The sequence below is a fragment of the Myotis brandtii genome, unplaced genomic scaffold, assembly GCF_000412655.1.
Source record: "Myotis brandtii unplaced genomic scaffold, ASM41265v1 scaffold130, whole genome shotgun sequence".
Classification (NCBI taxonomy): Eukaryota; Metazoa; Chordata; class Mammalia; order Chiroptera; family Vespertilionidae; genus Myotis; species Myotis brandtii.
The window spans coordinates 87,673-97,083 of NW_005354596.1; the positions used below are offsets into that span (position 1 = coordinate 87,673).

The window sequence follows — 9,411 nt, forward strand, 5'->3', positions numbered from 1 at the left end:
AGCTCACCTTCCTCACAGGTGAGCGCCCCCGGGTGCCGCTTCTTCCATCCCTGGCAGCACACGGCGTGCGTCTGCCGCACCTCCCGCCGCACCTCCCGCCACGCCACGCGGTATGTGGTCCTGGAGCACAGTGCCCGGCTCGGACCCTGACGTATGGGTCCTGGTCGGGGTTCTTGGGGTTCCTCTTGAAAGACCCCGGGACCCAAGCCCCCCATCCCTCACCTGTAGGTGCTGCAGATGCGCCTGCCCGGGCACAGGGTCAGGTAGGGCTTGTACACGGGTTGGCTGTAGGACTCGTTGTAACGGAGCGGGACCAGCAGCGTCTGCTGGGAGCAGACCCCCTGACTGCGCCCGGGCGGGAGAAGGTGGGGGCACTGAGCGGGCCAGGCCTGGGAGCCCCCTTCAGGTGGCGGCCTCCCCCCCTTTCCAGACTTCGCTGGCCACCTGTGAGGCCCCACCCAGGTTTCCTGAACATCTCACCCTGCCCCTGCCCCCTGGTTGTCACCTCTCTCTGGGGGATCCACCCTTGGACCCGTGGCCGGACATCAGGAGGAGGAGTGAGAGGCCGCTTAGGAGAGTGCACAGCTCAGCCCGGGACCCCATGACCTCCTGACTCCAGACTGCCGCCTGCAGGAAGGAGAGGTTCAGGATGCCCGTCCCGCCGCTCCCACGCAGCCCGCTGCCCTCTGAGGGCGGCAGCACATTCATTTGCACTCACTTGCACCAGTCACCGGGTCGGACACGGGGCATGTTTACCTAACAGCACCCTTCCTTCAGCACCAGGCTCCCACCCGACACCCTCTCCCTCCCCTCTACACACACCTGCCCTTCATGACCCTCTGATCTCTAACATGCCCGCTTCCACCTTAATCTTCCTACCTTCAAAACCTTAGTTATTCACCACTACACCCCTCCCTCCTCACACACAAACTCCACACCCTAAACACATTCCTACCACCCTCACACCCCCATGCCATGCCATCACATACACCCTCACCCAGACAGCACCCCCAACTCACACTCTAAGGCTCCAAATGACCCCCACTTTCCCCATTGACATCCCATGCCCACCTGCCTTTCCCTCTCTGGGAGAGTCAGGCCCACCAGCCTCAGCAGCAGCAGCTCGACTGGTGGGCAGGCTGGCTGCTGAGAGGAGGGGCTGGCCACAGAGCCCTCCCATTCCTGCCCCCTCCCACAGCCCCCCCAGAGCTCCAGCTTGGTGTGCTCAGTGGGGTCCAAGTCTCACCACTTTCCCCACCCCGGCAAAGGGCCCCCTAAAAGTATCTTCCCAACTTTCTGAGGCCCCTTCTTTCTGGACCCCCCAAATCAGCAGAGGCTACTTGCTATATAACTACCAGTACCCTTGGCCCTAGCCTCCCCCTTAAACCCAACACAGACTGGGGGAGAACTGGGGGGCAGGGAAAGAGCTGGCAGAGAACAAAGTGGGGTCAGGTCATGGGAGAAGAGGCAAGATCAGTTGAGGAAAGAAAGACGGGAAGTCATCACAGAGGAGCAGGGGGCAACCCAGGGCACTAGGGGAGAACGGACCCCATTTCTTGATGACATTTGTCAGGGCCTGGGGGGGGCACAGTTGAGTCAGCCACCGCCCCCTCTGCCCGAGTAGACAGGGCCCTATTGTCTCTGTCAAAATTCCTCCTTTCAAGGAAGAGGAGGCTCATTGTCCGGCCCTCACCAGCTCTGGTCTACAAAGGTTAGAAAGGGGCTCAAGAAATGCTTACCCTGACCCTGAGCCCCCTGGGCTGGCCTGGGGGTGGCAAGGACATTCCTTCCATGAAGCTGGGGCACAGACCACTGAGGCCCTGGGCTCAGCCCCCCAATCTCAGCCTGGGACAGGAAGAGAATTGTCCTCAGCAGGAAAGAACCCACAGAGAATCAGGAACCCACACAGAATGGGCATTGAGAGAGCGGAAACACCAGGGGGTCCCACCCCAGACCAGGCATCCGGGCACCCAGGCCTCGGGCTCTCCATTCCCACCCTTTTTGGGGAGCCAGGTCCCCTCACCTGGAAATGAGCCAAGCCACACTGAGGAAATGGAATTTTATTTCCATAAATACAGGGTAACACCCATTCAAGGGTAGCTAAAGGAGGGGCTGGGGCCTCAAAGTAAGTAGGCTCCCAGGAAGTACCCCAACACTGAACATAGGGACTGGGGGATCCCCAAACCTGAGATGGGCCTCACAGGCCACAGATATTCCCCAACATTGACACTTCAAGAATGGAACTGTACCCATAGGGGAGCCTTGGACCCCGCTCTCATGGGTAGTCCTTCCTGGGGTGAGAGGGCTGACAATGGGGGAGTTCAGCGGGAACAGAGTAACAATGTCCTGAGCAGCCTGGGAGGAGACCCCTGTGGTGGGCAGGCTGGGTTCCCCTCCTGCACAGCCAGAGATGGAGGAGCAGCCACAAGTTAAAAACCTGGTTTCTCACTTCCCAACCTCAGCCTTGGGAGGATGGGAGAGCATGGAGCCACCCCAAATGAAGACATGAGGTGGGGGAGACCAGGATTTGTCATTCACAGAGCAGAGGAGGGGGTCCTGGGAGCCCCGGTCGGTGGGGGCAGGCGCAACGGAGCCTGACGTCCGATCTCCAAGGCCACCACTTGGTCTCTGGGCCGGAGTTCCTCGGGACCCCTGGGCATGTCCTCAGGAGAGCCAGGGTTCGATGCAGGTCTCGTAAAGGGTGTGGTTGGAGTGCCAGGCCGTGTGGGCAATCCCGGCCATGGGACACCTCACGATGGCCCCCCGGGCCAACAGAGTCTTCAGCCCAAAAGAATCCCGAAGATAAACCTTTGGGAGGGTAAAGGGGCACGGGAGAAAGACACAGGAGAGACGACGTGAACTCCTGCTGGTGTCTCAGGCCCCTTCCCAGGGTGAACCCCTGAGCTCAGGAGTCAGCAGTAGGGAGGGCTGCAGACAGCTGGGACGGGCATGAAGAAATGCCAGGGACTCACCAGTTGTTCCTCCATCTCCAAGACCGTCTCATTTGCGTCATAGAAACCAAAGAAGCTACAAAGAGATGGGGGTGGGCCATTATCAGGAAAGTTGGAGAAAATCAAGGTGGGGTAGGATCCTTTAAGAACTCACAGCCTGTTGGGGAGACAGGCAGCAGGGAGAACACTCAAAATATTTATCTGGACATCATGCACCCCTTGAGGTGACGCAAGGAAGACACGGCATCACTTCACTGAATTCCCAAACTGAGGGACATTCTACAAAATAGATGGTCCATACACTTCAAAAATATCAAATGTCCCGGACAAGAGGACTTTGGTAGTAGTCAAGATTAAGAGAAACTAAAAAGACATGAAAACTAACACATGATCCTGGGTCTGATCTTACACTGGAATTTTTTTTTTTTCCTAAAAAGACAGCCCAGCCAGCGTGGCTCAGTGGTTTGAGCGTTGACCTATGAACCAGGAGATCACGGTTCGATTCCCGATCAAGGCACATGCTCAATCCCGGTCAGGGCCCAGCTCAATCCCCAATATGGGGCATGCAAGAGGCAGCTGATCAATGATTCTTGCTTCATCATTGATGTTTCTATCTCTTTCTCCCTCTCCCTCTCTGAAACCAATAAAAATATATTTTTTTTAAAAAAAAGAAAACAATTAGAGCCAGGCCAGTGTGGCTCAGTAGTTGAGTGTCAATCCATGAACCAAGAGGTCACCAGCTCAATCCCCAGTAGGGGGTGTGCAGGAGGCAGCAGGTGGATGTTTCTCTCTCATCAATGTTTCTTTCTCTCCCTCTCCCTTCCTCTAAAAAATCAATAGAAACGTCTTATTAAAAAAGATAATTAGAAAAATTTGAATAAGGTCTATAAAGCAGTGGTTCTCAACCTTCTGGCCCTTTAAATACAGTTCCTCATGTTGTGACCCAACCATAAAATTATTTTTGTTGCTACTTCATAACTGTAAAGTTGCTACTATTATGAATTGTAATGTAAATATCTGATATGCAGGATGGTCTTAGGCGACCCCTGTGAAAGAGTCGTTTGACCGCCAAAGGGGTCGCGACCCACAGGTTGAGAACTGCTGGTCTATAGCGTACCATATCAATGTTAATTTCCTGATTTTGATCATTGTACTGCAGACTTATAAAAATGCCCTGTATATAGGAAATATGCACTAACATACTCAAGTTTTAGGGATAAAGAGATACTATGTCTTCAACCTACTCTCAAACAGCTCACACACATCCAGTAGGGGGCGTGTGGGAAGCAGCCGATCAATGATTCTCATCACTGATGCACCTACCTCTCTCCCTCTCCTTCCCTCTCTGAAATATATATTTATAAACACTAGGTGACGAGTATATGAGATTGCTTTGTACTACTTTGGTAACTTCTTAAGTATGAGATTGTTTCAAAATAAAAAGGTCTTAAGCCCTAGCTGGTTTGGCTCAGTGGATAGAGCGTCAGCCTACGGACTGAAAGGTCCCGGGTTCAATTCCAGTTAAGGGCACATGCCCAGGTTGGGGGCTCAATCCCCAGTAGGGGGCATGTAGGCGGCAGCCGATCAATGATTCTCTCATCATTGATGTTTCTATCTCTCCCTCTCCCTTCCTCTCTGAAATCAATAAAAATATGTATTTAAAAAAATTTTTAAAAAGTTCTGAACATGTTTTTTCATTAAGAATATATAACTGGCACGAGCATTGAGTGGATGCTGTCAATGAATAACTGAATGCTAATAATAAGTCCAATGGGCCACAGAAGCAAAGACAAGCCACTGCCTTAGTGTAGAGCAGGGGTGGGGGACCTTTTTTCTGCCGAGGGCGATCTGGATATCTATATTGTAAAAGGCCAGTGGCCGTAACGCCATAACGACCAAACAGCCGGTCACCAGGAGGTGCATTGATAGGTCTCGTGGTGTGGCGGGTCTAGGGTCTCACACGATTTCGCGCGCTGGGCCTCTAGTTTATAACATAATTCCATGGCCATACCAAATTATCAACTTAAAAATTAGCCTGCTGTATTTGGTCAAACATTTAATTAATTCACCCCTAATGCCTTGGCAAGGCCAGACCAAACGATTTCTGGGGCCTTACCTGGCCTGCCCGTTTTAGAGCACCCCTGGTTTAGAGCATCAACAAAGGCTTCCCTGCCATGCCCCTGGACTAGGGAAGGCTGCTGCAGGCCAATGGGATGCAAGAGCAAAGGCGCAGAGGGAGGCGCAGCTGGGCCCGCGGGGAGCTGGGTTGGAGGCCTGGAGGCCATGTGGAGAAGCTGGGTTTCACCAGGCGTGGGAGAGCAGCAGGGACACATGACCTGGATTTGCACTCCAGCTCTGCCACACTCCCCACTGCGTGCAGCTGGGCATGTTACTGCTCCCTGCGTCCTATGTAAGAAATACCTCCTTCGCAGCGAGGAAGGAAAACATGTGGTTAACAGAGAGAAAGCCTGACTTCACCACTTACAACTCTATGAGCATAAGCAAGTAATTCCATCTCTTTGCACCCAAGTTTCCTAAAAGGTTGTTTTGAGGATTAAATTATTTATTTAAAGGTGCTACATAACTACAAGCTATCACTATCTTTATAGGGTTGTAGATCTGAAATGAAATGTAAATAAATCCCATCTCTTACTATTATTATATAAGGGATGTTACTCCTTCACTCAAAACCCTCCAATGTCTTCCCATTTTACTCAGACTATACAGTCAAGGGTCGTGGTTGCTGGGGGCTGGGGGAGGCTGGGCTGAGGATTTCATGTTTAATGGATACGGAATTTCAGTTTGGGAGGAAAAAAAGTCCTGGAGACGGATGGTAATGATGGTCACACTATAATGGAATGTACTTCATGCCACTGAACTGTGCATTTAAGAATGGCAAATTTTGCCCTGGCTGGTGTGGCTCCGCTGGTTGGAGCGTCATCGGTATATCGAAAGGTGGTGGGGTTCAATTCCCAGTCAGGGTATATACCCAGATTTTGGGTTTGAGCCCTGGTCAGGGCACATATAGGAGGCAACGGATTGATCTCTCTCTCTCTCTCTCTCTCTCTCTCTCTCTCTCTGCAACAGATTGATGTTCCCCCTCTCTTTCTCTCTGTAAAAATAAATAAATACATACATACATTAAAAATGGCAAATTTTATGTTGTGTATATTTTTTAAAAAAAGAAGTCAAGGGCCTTTGCCCTACAAAGGCTCAACATAACGGCTCCCTGCTACCTCTTTCAACCTCCTCTCCCACTCTCTCCCCAGCTCCCTTGTTCACACAGCCCCAGGGCCTATGCAGGTGCTGTCCTTCTCCAGGGCCTACTCCCCCACACTGTTGCACAACTCCTTCCCCGATTTCCTTCCGCCTCGGCCTCAGCGCAAAGGGCAACTCTTCCCGGAGGACTTCTCTGGCCACTCTCTAAAACAGGCTCCACTCCTGACAGCCGTTCCCCTGCCTTATTTCACTCCCACTTGACATAGACAGTTACATCTGTTATCTGTCCCCCCACTAGAATGTAAGCTACATTACAGCAGAGACTTCTTCACTGACAGCTGCGTTCCCCAGGCCCAGAACAGCCTCATGGCACGCAGTGCTCAATGAGTGCCTACGGAGGTCAGTGACACTTCAGAGCACTCATGGAGATCTGGAACCGAGGCTCGCACACAGTGCCACGGACACCTGGATTTCCCGAGGAAGAGGGTGGAAGGGATGAGTAGGAGGCAATCACAGCAGGCCAGGTAAGTAAAAGAGGTGACAGGAAATGGATTAAAAGGGCATGGAATGTCTGCACACGTTGTACCAATGTCAAGTTCCTGTTTTTGATACTGTGCTATAGTTACATCAGATGCAACCATTGGGGCAACTAGGTGAAGGGTACACAGGACCTCTCTAAACCATCTTTGCAATTTCCTATGAATCTACAATTATTTCAAAGTTAAAAGTTTTTTATAAAACTAGGGGTGGTAGGGATGGAGAGGAAATAGAATCAGCAGGATGTAGTGCCTGGCTACATACAAGGGGTTGGGGGATGACTCCCAGGTTTGGATCTTGGCTGACAGGCATTAACTGGACAGGGGGACCAGTGTTAGGTATGCGATGAAGACTGATGGGGATTAGGGGGTACCCTGAGCGAATCTTCAGGCCATGCAGTCCCTTGTTACCTGGACTGCCAAGGGGTAATGACACCATCATCAGGGCCTCCGATCAGCACCATGCGGCCCACGCGAAGGAAGTTCTTCCGCCATGCTGCAGTTTGGGAGGAGAGGGCCCGAGTCAGCACAGGGGCCAGGCCAGGTTGGAGGGGGAACACAGCGGGTCAGAAAAGCAGAAAATGACACCCAAGTAGAAGCCTGGGGTCTCACCAGTGGCATTGGGATGGTCTCTTTCCCCATTGATCAGGGCCAGGAAGCTGCTGGCATTGAGGTACAAGTCGTCGTGGTGGGGATCTGGGTACAAACAGCATTTAGAAACACAGTCAGAGGAGCAGGGAGAGGAGGCAGGACCGGAGACTGGAAGACCCATCAGGAGGCTTCAGTAATAGACAAGGTGAATAGTAATGTAACGCAGCAACAATAATAACTGTGAACATGGTAGCAAACACCTTTACCTAGCACCTACTGTGAGCCAGATACTGTTCAAAGTATACTGTCCTCATTAGTGTATGTAATGCTTACAACCACCCTGTAAGGTAAGTATGATATTATTCTTTTACAGCTGAGGAAAACTGAGTCACAGGAAGGCTAAGGAACACCCAAAGGCACCCAGCAGGGTCAGACTTCAAACTCCAGCAGCCTGGACCCAGCATCCATGGTCTTGAAAAGCACCTTAGGCTTTTGCACTAGGCCCACTGCTTGTTTCTGTAAAGGAAGTTTCATTGGAACAGACACATGGCGGCTTTCACACAGGCGTGCCAGAACGGAGGAGCTGTGACAGAGACTATATGGCCTACAAAACTAAAAATATTTACCATTTGGCACCTTAAAGAAAAATTTTGCTGACCTCTGCACCACACTGTACTTTCTGAGACAACAGCTGATACACATAAAGCATTTTGTGCTCAATAAATATAAGTTATCACTATCGTTATTGCTATTGGCTATGGAAGAGGGGGGAGCAGCAGGCCCTAGCCTCCAGGGTACCCCTCCGTGGAGGTCCAGGTTAGCATCCCCTACTCACCATGCCAGTAGTTGCATATGGAGAACTCCTGCCCCCAGGGGCTATAGCAGATCCGGTAGAGGTTAGACCTCATGGAGGTAGGGAACAGCCACTTCAAGTAGTCCGTGTCTGGCAAGAGAACAGCAGCGCCAAGTAGACCCAAACCTTTGTGGCACCCCCCCAAACTCAGGACCCCCTATGAAGCCCACCGTACCCACTGACCTCCATACTGTCCCATCTGTGGGGAGGAGAGAGAGATGAAAGAATCCACATTGTGTTCATCCATCACGGAGAGCAGTGCCCGGCACACCAGGCCTCCTGTGGGCAGACCACCACATGGGCAGGGATTTAGGGACAGCCAGCCCAACAGTCTCCACACTGCCTCCCCCACCACAACGTACAGAAGGAAGACTGAGGCCCAGACAACAGACACGTCCTGTGGCAAAAGGTCCCTATCACGTAAGTGACAGAGCCAAGAGCCAGACTTAGGTCCAGGGATCTTCTGACCCTAACTCTAGGGTGTTTTTTACTGCCCCTCCCACTATCTCTTAGGGCCAAGAACCATGGGTAATGGGGAAGGGAGGGGGTAGCAGTGTGTCCACTGAGGACACAGAGATGAGGCCCAGGGGCTGAGGGAAGTCAGAAAGGAGGGCTCAGGCACCGGGGTCCTGCTGGACAATGTGGTTCAGAAAAGGGGACACTAGGAAGTGCCCCTCAGGTAAGGATCAAGCTTCAGATAGTGCTTGGGATTAGGGGGTCACCTACCCTGCGAGTAGCAGATGAGATGCACCCCTTGAGGGGCCTTTGCCATGATGGGGGCCACGGCCTCTCGGAACCCTTGCACCTGTTCCCACAGGGGCCGCAAGCTCTCTCTCCCATCGAAGAGATCAAGCACCGTGACCACAGTCCCAGGGTGTGTCTGTGGGAAGCGGCAATGCTGCAGCTGGGGGTGGACTGCGAAGCCCTCCACTCCACCCCTGGCTGCGCCAGTGCCTACTGTGCCCCGCTAGAACCGGGGGTCTCGTCCCCCACCCAACTCTCCCCAGTCCGGCACCAGCTCCCGAGGAACCGGCAGGCCAGAGGGGCGGCTTTCAGTTCCGCACGCGTCCTCCCTAGCCACCGCAGACGCCCCCAACGCCCCGCAACCAGGTGTCCCGGCCAGACCTCGTTGATGTAGTCCAGCAGGTGGCGGAAGCTGTACGAGCTGTCAAAGAGCCCGTGCACCACGATGACCGGCTTGTAGGAAGCGCGACGGGGCGCGGGGGCCGCCGGCAGCAGCAGCAGCGGCAGGAAGGGCAGC

At 52.9% G+C, this 9,411-nt stretch overlaps 2 protein-coding genes across 2 annotated transcripts in view; both read right to left on the reverse strand.

The window, feature by feature from the left end:
- Positions 1–1,952, reverse strand: part of EGFL8 (EGF-like-domain, multiple 8) — a 3,309-nt gene extending 1,357 nt beyond the window's left edge. The window contains exons 1-4 of the mRNA XM_014534507.1: positions 1,740–1,952; positions 506–627; positions 223–345; positions 4–120 (exon numbers count right to left, since the gene is read on the reverse strand). Of these exons, the coding sequence (XP_014389993.1) occupies positions 4–120; positions 223–345; positions 506–627; positions 1,740–1,793 (416 nt within the window). The 5' untranslated portion in view covers positions 1,794–1,952. The remainder of the gene's footprint in view (positions 1–3; positions 121–222; positions 346–505; positions 628–1,739) is intronic.
- Positions 1,953–2,045: 93 nt separating this feature from the next.
- PPT2 (palmitoyl-protein thioesterase 2) lies at positions 2,046–9,405 on the reverse strand. The gene is made up of 8 exons (XM_005859911.2): positions 9,276–9,405; positions 8,877–9,030; positions 8,334–8,429; positions 8,133–8,240; positions 7,319–7,402; positions 7,118–7,202; positions 2,973–3,027; positions 2,046–2,808 (listed from the first exon to the last, which is right to left on the reverse strand). Exons 2-8 carry the CDS (start codon positions 8,920–8,922, stop codon positions 2,665–2,667), a joined length of 618 nt encoding a protein of 205 aa, XP_005859973.2. The 5' UTR covers positions 8,923–9,030; positions 9,276–9,405; the 3' UTR covers positions 2,046–2,664.
- Positions 9,406–9,411: the final 6 nt, after the last annotated feature.

Bases quoted from the DNA above. Each gene is read 5' to 3' on its own strand.
- PPT2 (XM_005859911.2), bottom strand. From the start codon at position 8,922: ATGGCAAAGGCCCCTCAAGGGGTGCATCTCATCTGCTACTCGCAGG. The intron at 8,241-8,333 runs GTCAGTGGGTAC...TTCTCTTGCCAG, and splicing joins ACAGATGGGACAGTATGGAG to ACACGGACTACTTGAAGTGG. The intron at 7,203-7,318 runs GTGAGACCCCAG...CCCAAACTGCAG, and splicing joins AGACCATCCCAATGCCACTG to CATGGCGGAAGAACTTCCTT.